This window comes from Amphibalanus amphitrite, unplaced genomic scaffold (assembly GCF_019059575.1).
Source record: "Amphibalanus amphitrite isolate SeventyFive unplaced genomic scaffold, NRLGWU_Aamphi_draft 000063F_arrow, whole genome shotgun sequence".
Taxonomy (NCBI): domain Eukaryota; kingdom Metazoa; phylum Arthropoda; class Thecostraca; order Balanomorpha; family Balanidae; genus Amphibalanus; species Amphibalanus amphitrite.
Genome location: NW_024881559.1, coordinates 338,535 through 365,436, shown reverse-complemented (window position 1 = coordinate 365,436; position 26,902 = coordinate 338,535). Strand labels below are relative to the sequence as shown.

The 26,902-nt window shown below is 52.6% G+C and overlaps 3 protein-coding genes and 1 long non-coding RNA gene across 14 annotated transcripts in view; 2 read left to right on the top strand and 2 right to left on the bottom strand.

The window, feature by feature from the left end:
- Positions 1 to 68: 68 nt before the first annotated feature.
- LOC122378663 (mediator of RNA polymerase II transcription subunit 16-like) lies at positions 69 to 13,675 on the bottom strand. Its single transcript, XM_043359963.1, has 14 exons — positions 13,516 to 13,675; positions 11,783 to 11,932; positions 11,001 to 11,199; positions 10,677 to 10,806; positions 10,242 to 10,355; positions 9,583 to 9,908; positions 9,072 to 9,230; positions 8,470 to 8,677; positions 7,587 to 7,803; positions 6,968 to 7,298; positions 6,564 to 6,765; positions 1,246 to 1,358; positions 792 to 922; positions 69 to 324 (listed from the first exon to the last, which is right to left on the bottom strand). The coding sequence occupies exons 1-14, from the start codon at positions 13,587 to 13,589 to the stop codon at positions 162 to 164; spliced, it is 2,517 nt and encodes an 838-aa protein (XP_043215898.1). The 5' UTR covers positions 13,590 to 13,675; the 3' UTR covers positions 69 to 161.
- LOC122378670 lies at positions 11,154 to 15,774 on the top strand. Of its 10 annotated transcripts, none has more exons than XR_006256061.1 (4): positions 11,154 to 11,172; positions 14,596 to 14,742; positions 14,964 to 15,105; positions 15,324 to 15,774. It is a non-coding gene; the product is annotated as an uncharacterized LOC122378670 (long non-coding RNA). The 10 variants fall into 10 exon arrangements; XR_006256056.1 differs by lacking the exon at positions 11,154 to 11,172 and adding an exon at positions 13,998 to 14,137; XR_006256052.1 differs by lacking the exon at positions 11,154 to 11,172 and adding an exon at positions 14,059 to 14,180.
- On the bottom strand, positions 15,761 to 26,825 carry LOC122378662 (transcription initiation factor TFIID subunit 3-like). 2 transcript variants are annotated; one of them, XM_043359962.1, is made up of 11 exons: positions 26,758 to 26,825; positions 23,370 to 23,939; positions 22,647 to 22,835; positions 22,076 to 22,318; positions 21,594 to 21,714; positions 19,870 to 21,325; positions 19,405 to 19,557; positions 18,779 to 18,882; positions 18,046 to 18,268; positions 17,566 to 17,666; positions 15,761 to 16,149 (listed from the first exon to the last, which is right to left on the bottom strand). In XM_043359962.1, exons 3-11 carry the CDS (start codon positions 22,825 to 22,827, stop codon positions 16,032 to 16,034), a joined length of 2,700 nt encoding a protein of 899 aa, XP_043215897.1. In that variant the 5' UTR covers positions 22,828 to 22,835; positions 23,370 to 23,939; positions 26,758 to 26,825; the 3' UTR covers positions 15,761 to 16,031. The 2 variants fall into 2 exon arrangements, with proteins under 2 accessions (XP_043215897.1, XP_043215896.1); XM_043359961.1 differs by having other exon boundaries at positions 23,370 to 24,039; positions 26,758 to 26,804.
- The window catches only part of LOC122378664 (receptor-type tyrosine-protein phosphatase S-like), an 89,436-nt gene continuing 89,319 nt past the window's right edge, over positions 26,786 to 26,902 (top strand). The window contains exon 1 of the mRNA XM_043359974.1: positions 26,786 to 26,838. The gene's annotated coding sequence lies outside the window, so the exon portion shown is untranslated. The remainder of the gene's footprint in view (positions 26,839 to 26,902) is intronic.

The window sequence follows — 26,902 nt, the reverse complement described above, 5'->3', positions numbered from 1 at the left end:
ATCATTTCAACAATCGCTGCATACATTAAATACACAATGGACAAATAAACAGCAAGTCCGCAGGACTGCTTTACATACACGGTGGCGGCTACATCGCAACACTTCACCTTTGCCATGCTGATGTGCCTCGGTTTTGTCTGTATTGGGGTGGGGATGCAGTTTCAGGCGGCTCGGGCGCGGCCCGTGAGCCGGGGTCCCTGCAGCGCCCAATGGCCGCCGCAGAGGCAGGCGCGCGTCCAGCGCTGGTCCCAGGCGCGCGTCACTGGTGTGCTCTTCACCTGCGAGAGCTGCTCCGACGAGCGAGCCGACGTGACGGCCAGACACCTGTCGGCGGCGGGCAGAGACAACCGTCAGGGGCGGGCACAGACAACCGTCAGCGGCGGGCACAGAATTGTCAGGGGCGGCCACAGACAACTGTCAGGGGCGGCCACAGAACTGTCAGTGGCGGGCACAGACAACTGTCGGGGGCGGGCACAGACACTGCAGGCGGCGGGCACAGTCAACTGTCAGGGGCGGGCACAGACACCTGTCAATGGTGGGCTCAGACAACCGTCAGGGGCGGGCACAGACACCTGTCAGCGGCGGGCACAGACAAGTTACTGTCAGCGGCACGCACCCAAGTCGACACGGATGGATACACGGCTGTCGACACAATGCGTGGTAATCAACAAATGCACACCTGTCTACGACAGACCAGTAACACAGACACATTACAGACCGCTGCCAGCACAAAAGACATCTGTCTCGGACAATAACTCAGCACAGAAGACATCCGCGAGCCAATGGCTGACCTGGTGCACTGTTTGAGACTGCTGGGCCGCGCGCCCAGGCGCAGGTAGCGCAGAGCGTCCACCGTGTAATTATCCTGGTGTCGCCGGTGGCTGGTGGGACTCTCGGCGCCCTCAGAGTCGTAAAAACAGTACTGTGGACAGATACAGACCGATTACGCTGAAAGCAAAGTCGAACGAGCGACTCCGGATGTCTGGGTAACCGAATGTAACAGTGGAGGGCAATTACGTGATAACTATGTCCACGATCCGGAACCAGGCCGCTTATTGATTCCAGCTAAATGGACCGTGTAACATCGGTCCCGCGGCGGGGTGTCACCTCTCGCGCCGGTTCAGCGCGGATCAACTCATACTATGTCTCCCAAACCCCGACTCGTATCCCAGCGCCGACCCACGCATCTCCGCCCGGTCCAGCGCCGACCCCACGCATCTCCGCCCGGCCCAGTCGCCCACTCACGTGTCTGACGGCGGTGCTGGCACCGGTGGCGCTGACGGCCAGTACGCCACGCGCCGGCAGGTCTAGAGACCAGTGCTCGGCCAGGCCCGGAGACGGCAGCAGCGAGAACTCGTCTGTGTGCACAGCACGCGGTGACAGTCAGAGTCACAGAAGTGCAGTACAGACGACAGCAGTTAAAACCAGTGGCGGTGTGCGCATCAGTCCACCAGGTAGGTACTTTTCATCGACACGGCAGACGAGAAAACATCGTTTCCCGTCAACAATTCAGGAAAATGATCGCTACAAGCTTTTACAGTACCCAGATGATTTCCTTTTTTGGACTGGTTAGGCCCTTTTGCTCTAACAATATCATTCCAGAGCCGGAAGCATGATAAGAATTAGGGGTAGACATTGGTTTGGGCGGGCACCCTAGTGAGCCGTCGGGGCTGAGCCTGTCTAAAGGGACGGGCCACCCAACGGTCACCGCACGGTCACCGCACCCGGCTACGGGAGTGCTCCTAGGGGAGCTTTCTGCGTGGGCTTTCTGCATGGAATAAATTTGTTCGTCACACCCGGAACAGGGGGTGGAGGCGTGGAGGAGAGTAATTCGACTATCCTCAGGATGGAAACGACGGAACGGCTGACCTAGATGATAGATCATGGATGAGCTTTCCTACATAATCCCTTTCAAAGTCGGGTGCGCGAGGAGAGGTAGCGTAAGCGCTTAGTTCAGAAGGGTCTGATTGTGATTCCATAGCGGTTCGAAGTTTGCACATTTCCTAATGTTGTATTATGTTCTGATGTTCTATTATCGATCCCTCATCGCAAGTAAATATCAAAATTCGCGGGGTATAACGGGTCGTATCATCTTTTCAATGCTCAACAGGTGCGTGTACACTGCATGACATAATATATGTACACTCGGGGGCAGATTGATGTTCCACCACTCCCTACCCATTGGGCTCCTGTGGCTCAGCACTGGCTGCTGCCAGTGGCAGCACTGGCAGCACTGGCACCGGCAGGCAGTGCTGAGCAGTGCTGAGGACAGGCAATACTGGCAGCAGCCAGTGCTGAGCCATGGGAGCCCGATGGGTAGGGAGTGGTGGAACATCTATCTGCCCCCGAGTGTACATATGTAGTGCAACTATGAGATGATAGGTAACAATAATAGATCAAATCCCTAAAGCATATTATAACAAATCGCACACAACATTTTCGGCGTGAAAATACCTTGGTCACTGTATACACGAAAAGGAGGTCGGAATTCGGAGACATCTATTTCTGAGATTTCTGACTTTCCTTCTGTTTAACCCTCGCCCGTAAACGGCGATCTGCCACCTTCGCCCATGCAGGGGGGGGGGGTTGGTGCGACCCCCCCTTGGCGTTTGAAAACGGAGCGTCGTAGAGCTTAGCGGAAAAGACCAACGGATTGCTCTCGCCAAGATCTCGCGATTGGTGGTATATTTTTTGGTCCTAGGTCAACATTTGACCTACTTTTGACCGGTCAAAGGTCAAATTTTCGGAAAAATAGACTTTTTTCAACTTTCGGCGGCGATTGCGGCAAAACGGTGGGAGATATCGACTTGAAACCTTCACTATCGTGTTCCTTGATCAATTCTCTATCGTTTGGTATGTATTTCGTTTCCCTAGCTCTAAAAATGGCGCGTTGGGAGCGCCGGAAGTCGGCAAGGTCACAGTCGGCGGCAGAAATTCGAAAAGTCAAAATTTAAATTTTTGAAATCTGATTACATTTTTGGATTTGGGAGGTCCATTTGCTCCCTATAGAAGCTAATATTGCTGCATATTCCCATTGAGGTGACAAGAATTAGCAAAATAGTGGTTCGGGCGCTTTTCAAAAATAGTACCGGACGCTGTTCCTCTTGTGACGTCATAGCTCCGTGACCTGACCTGACCCGGTCAAGTTTCTTATACCATATGATAGCCAATACTTGCCCCAATATGCATGGGAAGTTTCATCACGATCCATCAACCGATCTCCGTACCACCGGCAGGAAACCTCGGGCGTTGGCACTCAGTTTGTGAAAATCCGGCCGGAGGCTGTTCCCTTTGTGACGTCATAACTCCGTGACCTGACATGACCCGGTCAAATTTTTTTTATCAAAAGATGCGCAAGGTTTGCCCCATAAGGTACCCAAAATTTGGCGGCGCTGCGCGCCGCCGTTTTTGCACTATTTCCGAAAAACCTCAGGGGGGGGGGTTGCACCAACCCCCCCCTACATGGGCGAGGGTTAAGGCGACCCAAGGTATTTTCATAACGAAAGCTTCATGGTTATTTGTGATTGTATTCATAAACATTTGATTTATTATGGTTATTCGTTGGGACATAATATATTCTTTCTCTACTTAATTAGTTGTTGGAAACGGTATTGGTGCTAGCAGATGATAGGATGACAAAGTTCAATCATCTCCAAATGAGTGGTTGTCAGCTGGGTAGCCTTGGGCATAATGTTGCCTAATTATATCAAAGTCGCCGTGCAAACTATTAATAGTGCAGTGCCGGTCGCTGAGGGTCAACGGCCCGCCGAAGAAATTAAATTCAACAATGAAATTGTGGGGCTCCAAACTCTTGAACAAACAATTACAGGCAACATCAAAACACCGTCGGTTGAAATGCTCAATGAAGACTGGAATTCAGCGACTGCTGTTCTAGAGAACAAGAACAGAACAAGTGAGACACCAAGCGGCCCTTCCCCTGCTGTAAAACCCTTGCCAGACCCATACCCAGCCGGCAAGACGGTCTTTAGGAGGACGTGCGCATCACCGCGTCCGCAAAATCTGTGTTGGCGCCTGGTGTGGCCGGTGTGAGGCTTTCAACTTTGAACCATTGACCTGTGGATTCAAGGCTGTTCTCTTTGAACCAATGCTCTGAAAGCCATGATTTATTTTGGTGGACAGAACTAAGCAATACGACACAATGCCAAACAATGCGTACACGGGCGGAGTTGGATAAATCACTAACGATTTGGCCGTGAAGGTGACACTGACCATCGGCCACTGTGAATTACCAGTGCTGAAAATTGATGACAGTGTGCTTGTAAGCACGCATATGGTGATATGCGTGGTAAGTAGCATTAGCCAGCTGAAATCGGAAGGAAGGGGCGGGTGAAACAATTCATCGTACATAGATAGATGCGCATTTGCCGATTTGTATTGTCGATTCGTACATACAACCATATGCTTTCAAGCTCCTCTACAAAAAGGTGCGTATCATCGGCAAACTTTTGTTCATGTATTCAAGATCAGTACAGATATTTCAGCAAATCCTTCTAAACACGCACTACTAAGCATTAACCGTCAGAGAAAGAACTGCCATTTCCTGCGCAGCTCGTCAACCATTCGAACGGCTGATCCCGCCACTAGTCGCTCAGAACGGGATCTGACAGATGAAGCGGGCCTTGTCGCTGGGCTTCTTGGTCTTCCAGCCGCCGGTCTTCTCCATGAAGACGTACAGTCGGTCGTCGTCGTCCTTGGGCTCGTCGCTCTTGAACGGCAGAAAGGTGACGGGCTCGCCGCCGGCCCAAACCCAGGGCAGCTCCACGGAGCTCCGCTGCAGGCCGATCACCATGTCGGCGTCCACCGGCAGCGCCGCGATGATGAAGTCCTGCTCGGCAGCGCCGCCGATCGAGACGATCCGCGAGCGGGCGTCCAGCAGCAGACACTCCAGGTCGGCCAGGTCGGCGCGCGCGCTGGACTCTGAGCGGACGTAGCAGCCGCGCTGGCCCTCGGCCCAGCCGGCCGGGCAGACCACGGGCCGGCGCAGCTGCAGGCCGGTGACGCCGCCCGGCTGGTCCAGCGCCGCCTCCAGCAGGCTGCAGCCGCCGCCGCCCGTGGGCAGCACGGCCGTGCAGTTGGGACTGCGCAGACAGGCGGCCGCGCACTGGACGAGGCTGAGCCCTCTCAGCGGGCCGCCCACCGGGCGCTGCCGGGTCAGCTCGCGCGGCAGCAGACGAGCGGAGGTGATCTCCGCCCGGCCGCCGGCTGCCCACAGCAGCAGCAGCAGGAGCAGCGGCGGGGACAGCAGCGACAGGGAGGCCATGGCTGGGCAACGGTCACCGGACCAGGCTGTGACGGAACGGAGCAGGACCAGACCGCGCGCACTGCCCGTCAGCGGTGCTCGGTGCGGACGGCGCGGCGGCAGTCGCCAGTCTGTGGCGACCACTCCACAGCGGGCCCGGCCCGTCAGCAGCCGACGCCGCCTGTCCACTCCACCGATACCCAGCCGACGACGGGCCCGCCCGCCCACACGGCACACACCGACCAACACATCGCCGGATTGACAGATACGAACACATTAATCACTGCCCGGTACAAGACACGCCGCCGCCGCGCCGACCAGCCGATTTCAGTTCGATAACCACCGGCACGGACCGTGTTTTCATTGCCGCTAATGGCGATGAGATGGATAGTAATCTAATTTCGACTACGGTCAGTCGGTATCTGGCACGTGTGGGTAGTAAGACGACGGCAATCGGCAACGAAAAACAACACTGATGACGTGACTGAACCGTGTTTTCCAGGAAAAAGAAATGCGCCGCAGCGAAATGTGTGCAGCGGTAGGGTGCGAAGCATAAACAATTCGTACCTGATTGTCGTCGCTCGTCTGCGCCATTTCGTTGATCAAACCAGCGAGTGGGCTTCAGTACATACAATTTACGTGCTGGACATGCCACCAATATCGGAGGAGTGCGCCCATTAGCAAGTTGTCCATCGGTAAAGCCACGCGAAATGTCCATCAAATCAAGGGACATCGGCGCCCGATCGCAGCCCATAGTATTGAGTCATTGACGTGTCATCTCATTTCGCAAAAAAAGAAAAAGCAGGTACCTATGCGATTTGCGAACAATATCAGCCCGGTTCGCATTACTCTAGCTTCCAAAGCGATGTATGGTAATAATCAACCTTTTTGCAATATTTTCCTTAAGACTTCCTTCGGGAAAACGTAACCCTTGCCGGTTTTCAACAGCCAACACCAGCATACAGTATATGGATCAGGATGTGTAGCAGATATAATTGATGGAATGTTTTGTTCCATACCGAATCGAAAGAGTACCACTTATGTGTCTCTATGACTATGTGTCGACTATTCAGTGTGTGCGATAAAGTTAATTAATATGCATATGCATATCTGTTAAAATCCGTCAGTCAATCACCGTTAATCTAATCTCAGGAATTGATACCAAAATAGGCGAACAGGACAGGGACGTTTCTATCTAAATAACACTTCCCATGCATTCAACCACAACCCGTCACCATTCAAGCATGCAACGTTAAGCTCAACCGTTCCCCCTAGCCGAGCCCCCGGCAGTTAGAGTACTCACTGATAAGCGCCTCGTCCGGCTCGGCCGAGTGCATGCCCAGCAGTTTGGTGAGCAGTTTGAAGAGGAGCGCGATCACATCCGTGTGCTCGCCGCCGCGGTGGAACACGGGCAGACAGGCGGGCCGCACGGCGCCCCACCGCCGGATCATCACCAGCAGCTCGCGCAGCAGCAGCAGGCTCTGGCGCTCCCGCAGCACCGCCACCTGCGGCGGTCAGGTCAGGTCACGTCAGATCAGGCCAGGTCAGGTCAGGTCAGCAGACTGTAGCGTCGAGTGACGTTAGATAAACAGTTGACCTGGTACTGCTCACTAAGGCACCCAACTCCTTGGACGGCCAGCCCAGCTGACATCCTGTCACCGTTCACTGAAGCAGCCTAGCACCTCGACACGCGGACGGCCGTCTCACCTGTTTGTGCCGACCGTCGGTGAGCGCGGCGATGCTCTGCAGACAGAGGTCGGCCACCCACTGGGCCAGGTGCTGCAGCTGCGCCAGCGAGGCCGCGTCCGCCGAGCCCGGGTCGCCCTCCTTGGGGTGCGCCAGCAGCACCTTGTCGATCTCGGTGGCCAAGTTGCTGGCCATGAAGGCCGTCAGCGACTCGCTGGGCTCGCCGTCGCCGCCCGAGGTGGACAGGGACGACTCGGTGGGCCGCAGCAGCGCGCGGAATGCCGAGGCCACACAGCGCAGCATCAGCAGCGCGTTGTTGTCGGTGACGCGCCGACTACCCGACGGCAGCAGCCTGACGGGTCGACGGGCGGGGTTAAAGGCCAGCTCGCGCACAGGTCAGAGGTCAGTGGGGCGGGGTCAATGTTACAGAGGGCGGCAGCCGGCCCAGGAGATTAGCAGACGGTAATTCAGAGGCAGGAGGGATTGGACGTTCCGATGGCATCAGTTCCACAGCACTACCAGTAATGAGTACTAGAACACCCATCATGACAAAACAACTCAGATTGCACTGCCGCTGAAATCTCGCAAGCCCTTCAATTTTCCGAGCCGCTGGTGCTCTCGGCCTCTGCAGGTACCGTACCTGTAGAGTGACGTTTTGATGGCCATGTGTCGGACGTAGTAGTACTGCTGCACGGGCCCCGGCTGTCGGTGAAACGTGTCGGCCAGAGTCTCGCAGACCGACTCCAGGCCGCCGGACAGGTGGAAGCGCAGTCCGACTAGCAGGTCCCACACGTCCAGGCCGGTCACCATGTAGTACTCCAGCTGCAGGACCAGCGACGAGACCACCGACAGGCCGCCTGAGGAGCGGAGGATAACGGTCAAACGGGCCACCGACACATAGCCTGAGGCACCACCGACACACCGCCTGCGGCACCACCGACACACCCGCCTGAGGGACCACCGACCGACACACCGCCTGAGGGACCACTGACACACCGCCTGAGGGGCCACCGGCACACCGCCCGAGGGGCCACCGACAGGCTGCCTGAGGGACCACCGACACACCCGCCTGAGGGACCACCGACACAACGCATGAGGGACCACCGACAGGCCGCCTGAGAATCAGTCAGAGGACAAGGGTCAAACGGGCCACCGACAGACCGACTGGGGACCGGAAAGGACCAGATCAAACGAGATCACCGACAGGCCGTCTGGGGGCCGGAGAGGACCAGATCAAACGGACTACCGCCTGGGAACGTCCGGAGGACCAGGACTAATGAGACAACCGACCGGGTGACCTGGACACGGGATCACACATGTGTGGCAGAAACGAGCCGTGTCGGTAAGTGTAGCATATTTTCTGCATTTAAAACGGTACTGTGCTCATAAAATGATATACACTTACAGAAACTAGTGCAAAAACCGGCGACCGTAACACGCAAATCAAAACAAAAGCGCCTCTCCGACATTCCTGTGCCCCGACTGGCGGCTCTCAGCCTACGCTCGCTCTCGGGGCGACTGACCTGGGTCGGCGGCGGCGCCCACCCTGTACAGGTAGAGCTGTCCGCGGTCGTCCACGGCCGCCGCCAGGTGCCCAGCAGAGGTGAGCGCCACGTCCGTCAGACGCACCCCGGCGTCGGCCGCCGCCGCCGCCGCCGCCGCCGAGCGGGCCAGCTTCAGCGGCGGCTCGCCGGCCGGCCGCGGCGCCGGCTCCGCGCACCCCATCGCCATCTGACCGAGGGAAGGACCGAGGGTCAGCAGGCGTCACAGCTGGGGCAGGGGACCGCGTCAGCGTCCGTAACAACGGCAACACCTAGCACGACACGAAAACGTAAATGAGGCGACACCCTAAAGACATTTTAAAGATATTTCTATCATGCCAAAGTTTGCTATTGCGATAACTGTTAAGCATTGTGTTTCTAATTCAAGCGAAGAATGACGATGATGTCGAAACTCAGTATCGTGATGCCTTTATTGTTATGTATCTCTGACGGGTGTCGCGTGGTATGTCGCGTGAATACAGTGGGCTTGAACAGTGTGTCGTGATGTCACTGAACTATGCTATTGTCGCTGACCTGAGATATTGTTTCACAGTACCACTGACCCGTGTCACATTGTCACTGACCTGCGCCATGGTGTCGCGGTGCAGGCTGACGATGCCGCCGTCGGCCGTCGTGGCCACGATGGGCGGCGCCGGCAGACCGCCATCCTGCAGACACACCCGCGCCGTGTCCACAGAGGAGAGCGGCCGCTGCGACTGGTAGGAGGCCGACTTGAGCCACGTCTGAGGCAGGGAGAGCCGAGACGGCGGTCACACATCCACCGGGAGACAGCGCACCGGCCGCGACAGTCAACACACCGGCCGGACAGCCAGCACCGCCGCGACAGACAGCACACCAGCCGGAGAGTCAACACACCGGCCGGAGAGTCAACACACCGGCCGGACAGCCAGCCACCGCCGGCCGGACAGTCAACACATCGGCCGGACAGTCAGCTGTCACCGCTCCCAGTACCTGTCAGCTGCCTACTCCCCAATGCACACTGACTCCCTACAGTTGACAAACGGCTGCTGCCTACAGACGCATCCCCGCCGACCCCTGCCTGCACCACATCCGTCCGTCGGCCGGCGCTCCCACCTGCACGCGCGGCTCTGAGCCGGAGAAGTGTTTGAAGATCTGTCCGAAGCTGACGGGCACCTCGCCGAGCTGCCAGAGCTCCAGCACGCCGCCGCCGTCTCCGGCTGCGGCCACCAGCAGCTGGCTGGCGTCCTCCTTGTGCAGGTGGCGCACACAGGCCACCGCCTGCATGCCCGAGTCGGCCTGGGCGCCGCAGTCCAGGTACACGCTGGGCAGCTGCTGCACGTCGGCACACAGTTCCGAGAGCGTCTGGCGCAGCGACACCTGGTGGCAGGTGACGGGCGCGTCCGGCAGGCCGGCCGAGCACGCCACCAGCACGTCGCCGTCTAAACACGACCGCCAAGGGTCAGACGCGACGGGCCAGAACAACAGACCGGCCACCGGCGAGGTCAGAGACAGTCACACAAGCCGGCACTACGGTAAGAGACCATTCATCTGTACAGGTCAGAATCAGTCATCATTTTACACAGCATACAATTACATAGCCAACAGCATAGGCCACGGTATACCTCGGTGTACAGAGGTCTATGTCAGTGTTGATTTTATCAGTACAAAGAAGGTAACGCTTATGTTACAGCGCGTCGTACAATAATAAAAGAAAAAGGGTCACACGCAGTCAGCCCCTTCAAAACCGTGTAGCAAGGAAAGGAGCCACTTACTTTTGGAATACGCCATGCTGGCAAACTTCACAAAGCTGCGGCGCTTCGACAGTTCGAACTTCTTGAAGGTTGCTTCCGACCCATTACCGTTGAGCGCGCACACAGCCAAAAGACCTGCAGAAAATATATGATAAAAGAATCAGCGATTGGCTTTGAAATGCAATCAAACACAATAATTGTACCTTTGAACTTCGAAGCAGTGCTCGTATGTCAGGCATATATTGATAATTTACCCACAAGAAATCACTTATACACGGAGCATTTGAACGTTCAATGACGATCAAATCCCTCCAAATCTCATCTCAGCACAAACACTGAGCAGCATCAACCAAAGGTTACAGAGAGTCACAGCGATGTGCCCCATGTACCACCTGGTAGACGTACCTAAGAGGTGTGTGCTCGCAGCACGGTGCCATGTTGTCAAATCATACGCACCTGATGACGTCAGTCCGATGAACCCATCCGTCGGGCGGCCGCCGAAATGGCGCAGGGTCGGGCAAAACAAGGTGTTCTGGAACTTATCATTGTACAGAAAACTGTCCTTCTTCTCCGAGGCTATTGAGATCTGGAAAGGACATACCGAGACATCAAATCCATTCTCAGAAGTTTTCAAACTGGATTAACAAAATGTAATTACAAGTGACAGTGCGATTAACCTGTCATAGATGTGGTAAATTCTGCAAACGACTTAAACAGCATCTGATCTGATAAATGACTGTCAACTGAGGTCTTTGTTGCAGTAGCTGGCTCAGACACTACCTTTTTGCCGTTGTGGAAGAAGATGGCCTGTACGATGTGCTCGTTGTCGGCGCGGACCGAGTGCAGGCAGTGCCAGCTGTTGATGACGTGAGCCGGACTCTGGAGCAGCTGCAGCAGGCCGTCGGCGTGTCCGAGCAGGAGCCGCGTGCCGGCCGCGTCCCACTCCAGACAGGTGACCGGCGAGCTGCCGCTCCACACTCTGACAGAGCGGGCAGCCGAGACGGGACGGGTCAGACGGGGGCGGCGAGTGGGAATAGGCCAGGCAGGTATGCTTAACATTTGGGTTCAATCATGTCTGAGTAGTTATGCAAAGCATGAAGGCCTGGCTACACTAAGCATTTTCTGCGTGCGGTATTTGCGGGTTTGCGGGTTTTACGTAACATCGTTCTAGAAAAAAAGATATTACGTTTTTGCGATGTTTTTCATGTTAAATTTTAGTTACCTAATATAAGAGTTATATTACCTTTTGTATTTAACTAATGTAAAAGTATTTATAACTTTTTTCTTGAACGATAACACGCAAAAAAACGCAAGAAGAAAACGCATAGTGTAGCCAGGCCTTAACACATAGTTATACGACAATGAGATAGGGGACAAAAGGACAATATTCCATCATAATGTATGTACGTTGCAATTAATAGCAACATCGCAGCAAATATAAATATAGAATAAAAATATAGCATAGAATAAAAAAAAACATAACAAGAGACACAAGGAAAAGGTCCGAGTTTATTCTCAACACTGACATACACCTGCAAAGGTGCGGTGCGGTTAACACTCACAAGTGTATATCCCACGGGGTGTTGAGGTCGGCCACGAACACGTGGTAGCCACGGGCCGCCACGTTCAGGCCCTCCTCCGGGCCGCCGCTGGCGCTGAACGCTATCACATTGCCAGACGAAATCTGACACAGGTTCTCTGCACCCAGTGCTCTGAAACAGGCAGAAGCGTACATAAGCTGTTGTTAACCCTCGCCCGTGTAGGGGGAGGAGTCAAACGCCCTACCCACTCGGTTTTTCGCGAATAACTCGCGTAACAAGCGGTCGATCGCGACGAACATTTCAGTACCCTTGCGTTAGTCAATTTTACACCTACTCTGAAAATTTCATGACCCTGACCCGAAGGACCTTTGACCTGTGACCTACTTTTCGAGATCATGTTTGACCGAAATCGCGATCCGGCGTACGTCGGCTCGCATTAGCCGCGCGTTTGCAGTCTTTTCCTAGTTTCAAGCGTTGAAACATGTGATATGATATTACATACCCGATACGAACATACTCGATAAATCGTTCACATTTGACTGCTTGAAGCGGCGGAGCGGCGATCTTCTGGCCCTCCAATCGGCCGTGCACATCTCGAATCTCTGCATCCGAATCTCTGCATCGGCCGTGCTCATCGCACTGCCGGCGCCTCGCAGAGCCGGCTCTGGTGCGTTTTGTGTTGTAACTAAGGCCCTATATACCCAAGGCCCAAGTTTGCAACAGTGCGAACTTGCAGCCAACCCGCATGATTGATATGACCATCAGCGCTTGCCGCTGGCATAGTCCATTCCAATCACCACACACTCATGTTTCATTTAGACTCGAGAGTGCACTGAATTACATGTCAAGGCTCCAGCTTCCAACAATGTTTTTTTTTCAATTTTCCTAATCCATCTTGTCGTGTCTATCAGGCCTGTCACTAAGCTAATTCTACACAGCACTCCACTAAATCCACACTACACAACAACAAGTCCAAATCTGCACAGTGCCACACTAAATCCACACTGCACCACACCAACTCAGCACCAGCCAAAGAAGCTCGCACCGACAAGTTCTCATCATTATTGCCATACTTTGCAGACTAGCCTCTGCAGAGTACCTATGTCCCAGGGGCCTCAGGGCGAATCTGCTGCTAGATTGGCCATAGTGCCTAAAAATTGGTGATCACCATTTGCTGAAAAATTTGGCGTCCGCCACTCCCCGAATAATTCTGCAGCCCCTATGTGCTGAATTTGGCATAAGTGAAGTAATACCAGACAGGCTCCAACATTTTTGGCGCAATCCCGCCACTACACCAGACATATTCAGCATAGCATGTATTTTTTTTCCTGTCTGGCCAGAGGTGTGATATCACAACCAGCAGAATACCCTGCCGAGTGTGGAGCAGGCTTATGGTGATGGTGATCCAGAGGGGTGTTCACGGGCACCGCACACTGCTGCGTGCGGTGTGTGCGGTGTGTGCAGCAGGCGTGGGGGTAGGGGATGGGTAGGCGATTCTGACGTCACGGCTGCGTGCGGTGGACGGTCCGCTGTGGCCAGTCCCGACCGGCCACAACGATCGCTGTGTGCGGTGACGGAAGGCTGACGTAGGGTAGGTAGGGACGCAGTGGGCGGAGCTTGGAGGCTGTGTGCGGTCCGACCGCACACAGGGCCCGTGAACAGCCCTCGGATCAAGTGTCAAACTCACAACAAGTCATAGCAATAAAAAATATGCAACACTCAACAACAACAGGAGCTGCTTTATTGATAGTTACCTTTCAACATTTGCTGCATTCTTGCTCTTGCGAGAACTAATTGGAGTAGTTCCAACTGAATATATGAGATCCATGACTAAGATATCATTTATTTATTTCAATACGCGAATAATCACGAATACGACATTCGCCCAGTCTCCGCACTGCAGCAATTGAAAATGAAATGTTGTCAAAAATGAAGGTCGCAACTTAAATGCATAAAATGCGCAGTTGAGGCATTCAATAAAATTTGTTAGGTTTCATGACGTCACAAAGCTTTTTTGGCAAGAACATATAGAATATTCGTTATTTAATATTAAATTTCCGTACTAATAACAATAAAAATTAAACATGCTAGATACGAACATATTTTAAATGAAATTATCACTTTTGATACAGCAAAATATTTAAGTATTTTTATATAAACGCAATATTTTTAACAAAATTGATTAACCAATGCTGTTCAATAAATAGTTTTTCAGTTCATACTCGAGACCATAGGTCTTTGATTTGTGTGTTTTTGCTAACAGCATGTTCACGGTGCCTTATAGAACATTTTAGTAGGTCCGAGTTGGGTAGTGGATTGTGTCCGTAAATAAGACGCAATATTATTACACAATCATTTGTATCATTTGTCACTTTGGTAAGGCACTGAAGCGTCCAAGTATTATACATCCAACATCCAAGTAATATTACAGTGGTTCAGTACCTTGAATTAATATTATAGGATTCAGAAGTATTCACCGGAGATAGGGATCAGAATCTCTTTGTTCGTATTATGTTCGTATCCATTCCTTATTCACATAGGTTGAGGTAGCGGTTTGTATCGTTTCAATTTTGGGCTTTGAGCTTCATAGTTTGAAGCATTGTATAGCCTTTTTATTTTGATGGGAACAGGAATGAGTAGTTACCATTTGCTTGTATTTAAAAGGAACTGAAAAAAAAACAAAATGTTTTTGGTGCTGGACTTTTGCAATTGAGTTGAACTGGGATCTCGTAAAAGGAATGACATGCATCAGATTTGACATGTATGTTCATTGTTTGATTTATTGTGTGTTACCATTTAATTATTTCAATTTGTTGATTTTTTCTTATTTCTAGGTTGCTCCAGTTTGCCCAATCATTGGAATTCTGGTGACTGCAGAGTACCTACAGGTCAACTGAGAACAACAAGGTCATGTCTGAATACCAGATGCTGGGAAAGAGTGGGTTGAAACTAAAAGGTGTTGCCGACGTGTCTTTGAAAAAGTAAGTACAGCTTAGTGACCTATTGAAATTGATGCAGCCCCTGGGAGGAAGCTAGTAGCTACACACCTACTTAAGTTGTCATTCTGTGTCTGTCTCTCAATGATGTTCCTGCTGCCTGTCCCATATAAACACCTTCTTATAAAGTTGACTGTTTTCCAGTGTGTTGGTGAGCAAATGCCTTACATCAATGGAAGTTCTTGCTAAAAGTTATATTTTTTCAGAAAGAAGAAGAAGAAGGACAAGACCAAGATTCTAGAGACAGTGGTCAAGGCCCCTGTTGATGCCAGTACTGAGGTGTCAAAGAAACAACAGAAAACCAAAACAAAGGCAGAACTAGCTTTTGAGAAACAGAGGGAGAAAAATGTGAGTTAAACTTCCAGCAAAGCGAGTGTCTAAAATCTATGTTACCACTTCATTTTAAAATGAATTTGACAACTTGTGAGCATTTGGGGGGGTGAGATAAAGATTAGGAGTCACTTCTCTCTTACATTGATTTTTTTGCACAGTTGTTGAAAACAAAGAATGTCCACCAGTAAACACACTTTCGGTGACTTGTTTTGACCACCATTCTGCATTTTTAGGAATTGAAGAGGATCATGGAGAAGGCATCAAAGACACACAAGCAGAGAGTGGAAGATTTCAACAGGCACCTGGACAGCCTCACAGAACACTTTGATATCCCCAAAGTCAGCTGGACCAAATAAGATGTCTCATGGGTACTGGAAAACTTCACTTTGTGTTTCTACCATTCATTGTCACGTGTTGCAGTCGAATTGTCGGCTTCCCACATCGTGCGCCCCTGTGTGCGAGATGAATGGTTCGCGATTCGCGAATAGTGTAATGAATGCTGTGACATCCACCATATGTACTTATGTAGGGTAGTTCTACGAGAGCTGCGCTTACACGGTTCGTCGCTTCCTAATCGTACCAAGCTCATTTTATTTTGAGCATGTCAGCTTACGGTATTGCCCATCAGCGCGTAAATCTAGTTATCGTGGCGAGAATAAAATACACCAAATCTCTGACTACTAACCTGTATTTAACAAACATACAATCGACAATGTTGGGGACCTCTTCCGCATAATCCTCTCGTAGGTGATATTTGCACGTATAACGTACACACACCGCAGGCTGAAGGGGCTTCCGTTTGCCGTCAGTTGTCTCACTGCCGGCGCAGCAGGGACACCGCAGACGTGTCTACCTCTCCGCCGCGGCCGGGGGGTACGGGGCAGTAGCGCGGCAGATCGCGGTGCATATAATTGATGTGTACAGTGACGGGATAGGTGCTCTCACTTCTTCTTTCCTCTGCCCTTGCCCTTTTGTTTGACGGTGCTCTGCATCTTGGTGATACACCGTGGGCAAAACCAGTCTTCGTCGCCGGGTGGCACTTGGATACCGACACATACCCTGTGCGAAAGGAGACGACACACGTCAAATGCCGGCTGACTCTCATGTGGGAAGGGATGTCACGGTAATTGAGGTACACAGTACACACACTAGATGTTGTCCATATGTCATGTTAGAACGGAAACAGCACAAATGAGATGTCCAAACAGGACGTGCCGTCAAAAATGAACCATCGGTGCTCTCTGCAGGGGTTAGACTGAGCATCGACATTTGAACCACCTTTCGAAGCAACATTCTATATGTAACGGACAAGAAACAAAACATGGGAAGATGTGTTCCAACAGGGACTCAGGCCCACTGTAAAAAAGCAAAAAAAAAGAAGCAAAAACAGTTCCATAAATCGCTAGCCTTCGAAAACAGTTCGTTAACCCTATTCCTGGCGGGCTCCGCCGGGACAAGAAACTGGCGGGGGGGGGGGCCGATTCGGCCCCCCCCCCCTGAGATCTCGAGAACGAAGCAAGATAGCGACAAGCGGTAAACGGCATCGGATACGCACGGCCAAGATCTACAATTTTTACAAAGGTCATTTTCAGGTCAGGTCAAAGATGACGTCACAGGGGTCGAAAAAGTCAAAATGGCGGCGCTAGATATGGAGAGTTTTTCTCGAATAACTTTCGAATTAGTCAAGATAGGAACAAACTAAGGGCATCACCGTGATCCTCTCGTCAATCCGCATCGAATGATATATGTTGACCTCGAAAGGTCAAGGTCAAAGGTTGACCTCAGGTCACGTGACCTCGAGGTCATCATGTATATCATTCGATGCGTCTTGACGAGCTGAACACAATGAGACCATCCACGCGTCTGTATCTTGTTCCTGTACGGAGTTATTGGCCAAAAACCTTTGGTGACCTTTGATGACGTCACATGACCTCACAGCTGCCCAACAGCAAAACAGACCTCAAGGTAGTGAAGGTTGATCGTATATGAAGTCATGTATGGTATATGGGGCCATTCCGACCCGTTTTAGTGGTAAAAACAGGGAGTTGATTTTCCCCCCATTGACTTATAATGGGGAGGTCGCGAAATTGACCTGACCTTAGGTCACCGATATCAAAATTCCGAGATATACAAATTGCACATACTGGTACCCTAACTAAACCCTGAAGAGAAGAAATTGATCGGTCAAAAACTCTAGCTCTGGCGTGATTGCAAACTTTTCTGAGGTAGGGTCACCAAACCGCCTCTGGTGACCTGACCTGAGGTCAGATCAACTCAAAATTTTCAGACATGTTGCGTAGAAGCCTTTTAGGAAAAGTCAGAAAATTTGAGCTTCCTAGCTCAACGCGTTTGGGAGAAATAACCAAAAAACCTCAGGGGGGGGGGCTCCTGAGGCCCCCCCGCCAGGAATAGGGTTAAATCGTTAGCCATTTTTGTCGACCCATGACGAGACGTTGCGGCACCAACAGTACTCACCAGTGATACCAGTCGTCGCAGCCGTCGCAACCGATCATAGGCGACCCGTCGTCCTGCCGGCCGCACTCGGGGCAGATCCAGATCCGGTTGCCTTCGCTGTCCTGCAGTTGCCGAGAGACAAGGGATTACAGCCAAATATTTCACACTGCACAGTGCACACGGGTCGCGGAAAGCGTCATTGGGCAAATGCAGAATTTGTTACATGGGGAATATACGTGGCTAGTTTTTTTCGAATTTGCTGTAAACGAGCAATTATGAATAAAATAAAACATTCGCGCTCAACATTCCACATGAGTGGGCAATTAGTGAACGTCTTGGTAAATGGTAACCTGGTGTCAGCTGGCCTATCCGTTCAAAGTTCAATTAAAACAGTCCGTACTGCAATGAACGGCGAACCGCCGACAGTCAGCTGTCATTGCGTAGTGTTCAGTGTACAGTACCGCCCCGTCCCCATCCGTGCTCTGTCCCACTCCCACTCACCAGGAACGAGCCGACCGTCTCGGCTATGACGGCCGCCGGCGGCGCCTTGGGCGACGCCAACGCCTTCTTCGCTTTGCCCATCGGCGACTTCTTCTTCTCCTTCTCCTTCTTCGGCGGTTTGAGCAGCGCCGGCTCCTCGGACTTCTTTTTGTCGATCTTCTTCTTGGGCCGTCCGACGTTGGATGTGGACGGCTCAGGCGTTTCTCGCACCGGCTTGATCGTCCTGTGGGGCGCAGACGTGCAAAGACAATGATCAGAAGTAAGAACGATATGACAAAAAGATGAGATAGCATAAAAAATGATAGATGGAGCTGCGTACGCATTTCTATGCATGTATGGTACCATAGATTATAGTTATGTATGTATGCATTTACGATCATGAGCGATCCACACAATATGGCGTAGCCTGTGTCTCTCAGTCACTACCGGACAGCGAGGGCAACCAAATATGGAGCTGCCCGGGGTGCGGCCGGCATTGGACAGTCGTTATACTTGAAAATGGTTATTTGAAAGCATGATAGAAATATATTCAAGTCTGGATAAGAAATCCCTTTCTCTGCCAACATCCGATCGCATATCTCGCCGTTCTGTCAGGCAATCCGAGACCGAGCTACCCACAAGACAGTAAAGCGTACATCAAATCTACCGGCGCTGGAACGCGGGACCACTAGGCAGTACGGGGCCCGACACCCCGTGACCACTGCCCGCCTGAGGTGGTGTCCGGTTAACTCACAGTTTGGGCGGCGGCGCCGGCTCCGGAGACGGCGAGCGACTCTCGGTCGAGTCCGGACTATTGAGGCGCAGGGTCAGCTTCGGGCCCGACTCGTCCCTGCCACCCTGGAAAACGGCGCACGGTCCGGTCACGATGGTCCATACGCTCACCGAAACGCAAGTTCAGTTCAAAATACATCCCTGTAAAAACACATTATGCGCTCCAGAAATAAGAACGGGAACATGAATATACAATTCAGCATCTGCACATTAACGTTTACAGAACCTAAATATTCAGTCACCGCGATAAAAAGCCTGTCCCGTAGCTCAGTCGGTAGGGCACCGGACTCCCGGTAGTGAGAGCCCGGGTTCGAGACGCTACGGCGCTCGATATTTGAGACTCCTGACGGGGATGGTCTGCGGTTGGTGGGAGCAGCCGCAGCCAGTTGAAGTCGGTTGAGTGGGACAGGCCGTGTCCGGCTTTGAAGGACACGTTAAACTTTGGCATCTAAATTCTCCCGTTGCCCGGAATTGCGCGATTGGGCGGTAGGGGTCGGGATCCACGCAACAAGCTCGCGTGGGCTCCGGCTCTGTCAATCCGTCCATTCAAACATTCGAGCTAAATTCATAAAAAGGCACACCATTTACCTCATGTGCTTTCCCAAATGCCTTTTCTCTCTCCTCTTTTCTCTTCTTCTCCTTCTTTTCACTCTTCAACTCCTTTTTATCACGATCCTTCTTGTCTTTCTTCTTCTTATCTTTTTTGTCCTTTTTGTTTTTCTTGTGCTCCTTCTCCTTTTTCTGAAAGGTTCAAGTGGCAGATTAGCATTGGAAAATGGCATCAAGTTACAATATTAGAACTGAATGTATAAGCCAAGCATGGGAATAGCCATAAGTGAGCAATTTTCTCACACAGAAAAAGATGCTTTCAAATCTCATCTAAGAACTAAGCAAGTCATTCGGCTACATCGCGAGCATAACGCCTACTAAGCAAAACGATATTTGAGGATTTATGCATATTTTAAACTGTTTTGCAGAACAGTTCATTAGTTGACGCAACATTCCTTGAAGCTGATACTAAGACCACTTGAGCATCATGCGTTTACGGCGTACCTTCTCAGCGCGCTCGGCTAGTTCCAGTCTCTTGAGTGGCGTCATGGCGCTGATGTCGGGTGTCGGCGAGCGGGTCATATCGCTGGTATCGGAGGGCGAGCGGCGCGGGTCCAGCGCACGCGCCGCCAGCGGCCGCGGCTTGTCGCGCCACTCGTCAGGCGACTTGGCGCGCGCCTTACCCGCCCCGGCGCCGGCAGTCTCGGCGCCGCGGAACAGCGCCGGCGGCCGCAGGCCCGGCATGCCCGGGAACGGCGGCGGCGGCACGCCCTCGGGCCCGGCGCCGCCGCTGAACGGGAACGGGAAGCGCGGGATCAGCGGGTTGTTGAGCAGCGCGGCCGGGTCCGGCGGCGGCGGCGACTCGCCGCGCCGGCCGGGCAGTTCGGGCGTGCGCGGGCGGTCCGGCGTGCCCGAGTCGTCCGAGCGCGGCGACTGGTCACTAGCGCTCAGCACGGACGGCTTGCGGCGCGGCTCGGGCGCGCGCGGTGTGCCCGGCGTGCCCGGCGGCGTCAGGCTGCTGGTGCTGGCCAGCGGCGGCGACGGCGAGCGGGGCCGCGCCGCTGGCCGCTCCGCCTTAGCAGCCGCCTTCGCTGACGGCCGCTCGGTAGACTTGGGCGGCGGGGCGCGCTCTGCGCCCTTCGCCGCCGCCTTGTCGGCCGCTTTGACCGCGGGACGGTCGGCCTTGGCAGTCGATTTGGCCGGCACGCCCACCGGTTTGGACGGCGAGCTGAACAGCTGCGGCTCGTCCGGCAGCATGGGCGGCAGCTTCTTCTTGACCTTTTTCTTGGCCGGCGGAGCGGCGGCCGGCGCCGGAGCCGGCGCTGGAGACGGCTCTGCGGGCGGTGGCGTCGGCGCCAACCCAGCTGTCGTCGACAGAGACTTCTCTGATGGATGTCCCTGCTGCTTCTTCTTCGCTAGCTTCTTCTTGAATATCGACAGCTTACTGCTCTTGACATCGACAGGCTTCGGCTTTTTCTTTTTCAGCTTTGCCTTTTCAGCGTCGGGTCTGACCCTGGGTGAGGTGGCGACCGCGGCCGGGGGCGGCAGCGCGGTCGGCGGCGGCTCGATAGCCGACCGGCTGGTACCCGGCTCAGTCTTGGGCTTCTTGAATGGCTTCAGCTTGGCTGCCTGTGTGGCGGTGGGCAGCTTCTCGGGGCTGCTGCCGGCGCTGCCCTCCTCCTCCTCCACCTTGACGTCGATGATGTCGAAGAGGTCGTCGTCGCGCAGCCAGCGGTCGCGGTTGCGGCGCTCGTTCTCCCGCTCGGAGAGCCGGCGGTAGGTGTCGGCGCGCTGACGGCGCGTCTTGATGTGCCGGTAGTCGTCGCCGCAGTCGTCCAGCGGGTCGGGCAGCCGCGCCTCGGGCAGCTTTCCCTCGCGCGCCGGCGAGATGAAGCCGGAGGTGGTCATCATGACGCTGCTGATCTCGCGCATCGGCCGGCCCTCCTCCTCAGGCAGGTAGCTGAGGGCGCAGAACGGGCGCACGGGTCACAGGTCTGCCACCGGGACAGAAAGACGCAACAGACACAACCCTCCCGTCACCGCAGAAAGAGGTACAAATACTTCACACTCCAGGATATGGTATCCTGATGGTTTAAGCACAGATCAACGCCATCATAACGCGAATCTATTCCCAACTCTACTACGATGACCAATATGATGACCAATTAAACCCACCCGCCCGGCGGAGGGTTATCTATGTCAAACCTCTAACATCGCTCGCTGCTCACCGTCCCCGTTTGGCGTCGGCGCCGAACGAGTCCCCGGGCCGCTTCAGACCGGGACTGGAGGTGGTGGCCGCGCCGCGGGACGTCGCCGGGTCCGCCGACGGAGAGTCGGTGGTCTCGTCATCTGGCGAGTACAGGAAAAGTATGCCTAGTATATTTGCCATGTGGTTTCGTGGTTACATTACAAAGCCACACTAGTATACAAGGCGGTCATAAATTACGTTTAGAAAAAACAACTCATGGTGTACACAACATGAAATATGGACCGTACTTGGCAAATTGCCACTAGCAATGAAAATAACTTATGACATAACCAGTAGCAGAGCCTACCGTAATGTCTCGGCCTCCGTCACCGATACTTATCTGCCTTCCTATCAGTCTACTGTAGCTCGCAAGACACACATGATAGGTACCCTTCCAGAGACACAATGAGTCCATCCACACCACGTCAACCAAACAGCGCACGACCCCGGCGCCGCACGTACCTGCTGTGTCCGGGTGCATGGGCGGCAGGTGCTCGTACACGTGAATGGGCCGCGTCACGATCTCCTGACTGCCCGGCTTCAGGAAGCTGAGGTTGGTGGCGCGCGGCACGGGCAGCTGCGGCACCGGGTGCGGAAACGGCAGTGGCTCCACCGACGACAGGTAGTCCTCCAGCTCCGCGACGGGCACGCCAAAGTCGCGCAGCGCCAGGCCCAGGTCGTCCAGATTGGCCAGCGTGCGGTCAACTGACGGCAAAGGCGCGCAGGTGGCGACGTCAGCACGTGCAGGCGAAAAAATGACATAGTTACACCACGTGCCTGACTTAATAAAAAGATCTTGGCAACATGTAAATAATGCACTCTTTATAAAATACCGATAATATAAAGCAGAATGGAGATACAGCAATTGGATATGATTCAGTACCATTTCAAACAGTACCTACCTACAAAAAACACGGAAGCTGAGTGCACACAGCTGTCAGCAGTGCAATAGAAGTGTTGGAGTTTCATCAAGACATCGGGCACTCTAAGCTACCACCGCCCACCTGATTCCCGCTGAGCGTGCAGTACTCACACTGGTTGGCGTATCTGCCAGTCAGCTTGGCCATCTCGCTGATGTAGTTCTTCATCACGTCCACGAGCACGTCGAGCGCCGTGCCGGAGGCGCTCTGCCAGCCGAGCGACTGACAAAGCTGCGCCACGGCCACGCGCACTGCCGCCCTGTGGTACTGCTCAGAGGTCGACAGCGACGGCATACTGGCGCCTGAAAGGCGGCACAGACGGGAGGCAGTCAGAGCAACAGTCGCAACAGTGGGTTAAGCGTCGACATAGTGGCTGAAAGGCGGCAGAGGCAGTGGTCACAGGAGCAGCCAGGAGAATCTGGACATCGCCGGCATAAACTGGCTGAAAGGCATGACGAGCCTGCTGGGTTGCTGGCCGGCAGTACCGCAGGCATGTTGTCGTTACAACAATAAAAAAAAACACACACACACACACACAACGTTTCTGAGCATAAGGTTTGCACAACACACTACCAAGTACCAGCATCGTTACTAGTCTTGAAAACCTATATAAAAATTGTCCGGGTAGAGGAGCCAAAGAAGAGTCAGAACGAAAGTGAATAAAAAATATACACACGGGCGTGCCCAAACTGTCTGCCAATGCTCCAGTACACAGGTATCTGCTCGAGGAATGGTTACTTAGCAAGTTAAATCAATTTGAAATCCTAAGCGAAAGTGCGTTAGATACATACAGGTCACAGCTCAATTGATATGAATGCAAGTTTAAAATCACTCACCAGTTGTTTTGTTGTTTTGTAGAAACTATATATTCTCACTTCAACTCATGCACATTACTGTGCACTCTAAGCATTCACACCATTTCCGACTCTACATAAGATAATCCTCCAATGTACACTACACTATCAGTCACCTCACACTACCCTGAGCCCCTGAGGGTGCCACTGAATTCACTACACGAAGTCCACGTCCTCTGGATCGTCCGAGGGCAGTGCCCGATCGCGTTCGTCCGACGGCGGCGGGGCGTCCACCCAGAAGGCAGAGTTGAAGCGGCGCCGGGCTCGCACCGACTCCGGCACAGCCTCGTGGCCGTACACGCAGTGGCGACACGCGTTGCCGCAGCACTGGCCACGCAGAAAGTGCCGCAGCCGCGTCAGCACGCGCAGGCCCGTCTCCGGGTCGTCGTAGGTGAAATGTCCGGCCTCGACGGCGCGCTGGTGGGCCTCGTGCGCGGTCCGCTCGGCTTCCGAGAGCTCCTCGATGCGAAGCTGAGTCAGCAGCAGCCGCTCCTGCTCGGCGAACGCCTCCCTCAGCTGCCGGCGGCGGCGGGCGGCGTCCGTCGGCGGCGGCTGCGAGCAGAGGGTGAGGTGAGCGCCGCGCCACAGCCGACCGGCACACTGTGCAGCGCCCACTGGCCACCGGATGGGCCGTGTACTGAGGAGCATCAGCCTGTAATAGCAGCGCCAAGGGCAGCAGAGTTATAGGTAGTACTTAGATGTTCTCAGAAATGCAGTTGAGAGGGACGTAATCTTCGTAATAGTAATTAACCCTCGCCCGCACATGGGGGGGGGGGTTGCCCCCCCCAGGTAGTCTTTCTGCTCTGCACTCGACATTTTTAAAGCTAGAAGGCTGATTTTTCGTATAGCTGCTCCTCTATCCTTTCTTGATGTCCACTAAAAATTTCAAGTTTCTGTGATTTTTGGTTTCGGAGATATGACCTTGTTTTTCAGGTCATGTCATGACCCAAATGGCCAATTCTCAACATCTTGCGTTTGCTATGGGCCTTGTGAGCTTTTGACACCTTGATTTCGGCCTTTTTTGCCAGTCTTACCTCCAACCTATCATGGAGCATGTTGTTCGACGATGTACAGGTGTCAAGGTCAGGGTCAAGGTCAACCTAGGTCATCTAAGATAATTGCGTTTTAGGCAAGCTGAATTTACTTTTTGTGAAGTTTTTTGACTGCATTTTTGGTAAAAGCTTCTCAGATCATGATTTCATGTAATATGGACACATAAACAGTCGGTGCACACATCAGTATACACACAGACACACACAGACATACAAACACATATAATTGATCTTGACCTAGCTTGACCTGAAATGACCTCAGCAGCAAAAATCTGGTCGGGTAGTGTGAAAAAGAGGTTCTAGCTGGCTTGGCACCAGAAAACGGCATCATCATCGGTATATGATAAGCAGCGCACTTGATATCCAACGGTGACCCAAAACAGCAACATTTTTTAGTTTGACCTGACCTGGAAGGTCAATGACTGACCTGAGAAGGTAAAACTGGGTATCATTGGATTCCTCTCTTCCCAAAGAATCTTTTTGGTCTTTACCTCTAAGCTCTATCTCCAACAGGAACGAAATGGCGCGGGGGGGGGGGGTGGCAACCACCCATGTGCGTTCTAGGATGGCAAAATGGCATGTGCGGGCGAGGGTTAAAAGAGACTAACATAAAAATAACTATAAAGACGAGTACTGTTGAAGCAATGCTTGTTTCGTGCCCAGCATCTGTCAGTCTCCACCTGGTTCAGCTATTTTGAGGGAGATGTTTAAAGAAACTTAACACATCACAGAGGAATATTGGTAATAATTCACCCATGTTCAATTCAAAATCCATGTTTTTCTTGCGCTCTAGGGCCTAGGCTAAAGAAGTCGGGTGAAAGAATCAGATATGCCCCTATACCTTTAGCATCTAATCTACACCTGTGCAAATCTTTGTCCACAAATAGCTGTTACCCCTCATTAGGATCCCAGTTACCCTAGGGGGGCACTGCAGCCAATATGCCACATCATTGCTAAGTGCCAACTGCTAAGTGAGATTTGTCAGAAACAAGATCTAGAGGGTTCAGTTCAGATAACAGATTAGAAGGCCAATAATCTGTTGGAAGAAATCAAATTTGAAATGCAAGTTTAAGACAGAAGACCAGTCTGGAATTCAGAGAATAGATTGATGTTCCCATTGGCCATTGCTGACCCATCCATACATGTATAATAATCCTGTCAGCAGGGCTGCGGAGTCGGAGTCGGAGTCGGTCGGAGTCGACAGTTGTGACCGGAGTCGGAGTCGGAGTCGATATTGGAAACCCCAGCCGGAGTCGGAGTCGGAGTCACCGAAAATCTGTCGACTCCACGGCCCTGCCAGGTGTGCGGAGTCGGGAGTTGGAGTCGATCGGAGTCGACATTTTTGCCCGGAGTCGAAGTCGGAGTCGGAGTTGGTTTTTGAAAGCCGGAGTCGGAGTCGGAGTCGGAGTCGCCGTAAATCCATCGACTCCGCAGCCCTGCCTGTCAGGTCACCTACCTGTCCCAAATTCATACCCCGCGTTCGATGTCTCTCGGACGACGAAGATTCTACGTCGTCCGGCCAATCCCGTCCAAGGTCAGCGGGGGCTCGGCTGCGGTTATGGAACGTGATTGGCCGGACGGCGTAGAATCTTCGTCGTCCGAGAGACATCGAACGCGGGGATAATGTGGGCACCAAATAGACCCCTGGTCAAGCTCATTAACCTATCCTTATCCTTATGCTAAGGTAGGTCAGCTGTCAGGTTAGGTTATATTATCTTTATTTAGTTTTTCCTGGTTAAGAACAGCCATACAAAGATTTGTCCAAATCAATATGAAGATTAGCTACACAAGCCTTTAAGCACCCTCTAAGAAATGCAGGAATTCACAAAATGTAAACATGAAACAGAAAGGAAAGAATGCATCCTTCTGACTTCTGAGCTTAAAAGTGACACTACGCAGCAATGGACAATGCTTACAACTCAAACTTCTTACGCAAAACATTCAAATTGTGTGAAAGTTGCATGATTTCCATTCAATTTGAGAATGCAAAATACAAATTTCATCCGAAGATTGGTCTTGGGTCTGCACAGACGATTTACGAATTCACGATTCACTTCAACTTGTGAGTTGTGGGGGAAACTATTTGAACTTCAAATTTCCTGTTTTAGGGGCATTGAAATTTCCATTCATCGGCATAGGTTGAGGCAAGGCTATATAAGGTTGAGGTATCCTACCTAATCTAAATTATTTATATACACTGTGCTACTGCTAAATGCTATATGGTACATAAATATACACCGCCTTGCTATCTCAGCTTCACTCAATATACCCTGATCTCAGCAACCATCGATACATATTTCTCGATTCTTATTTCTCACCCTACAAATCTATACGCCCAACAAACGACGCTCCCCACACTCCTGTGGAAATTTTTATTTCTTATTTCGCTGAATTACGAAAGCTAAGTAGCCTGCATTTCAACTCAATTTGCCAGCTATCCTACGTCATTAGTTTTGACACAAA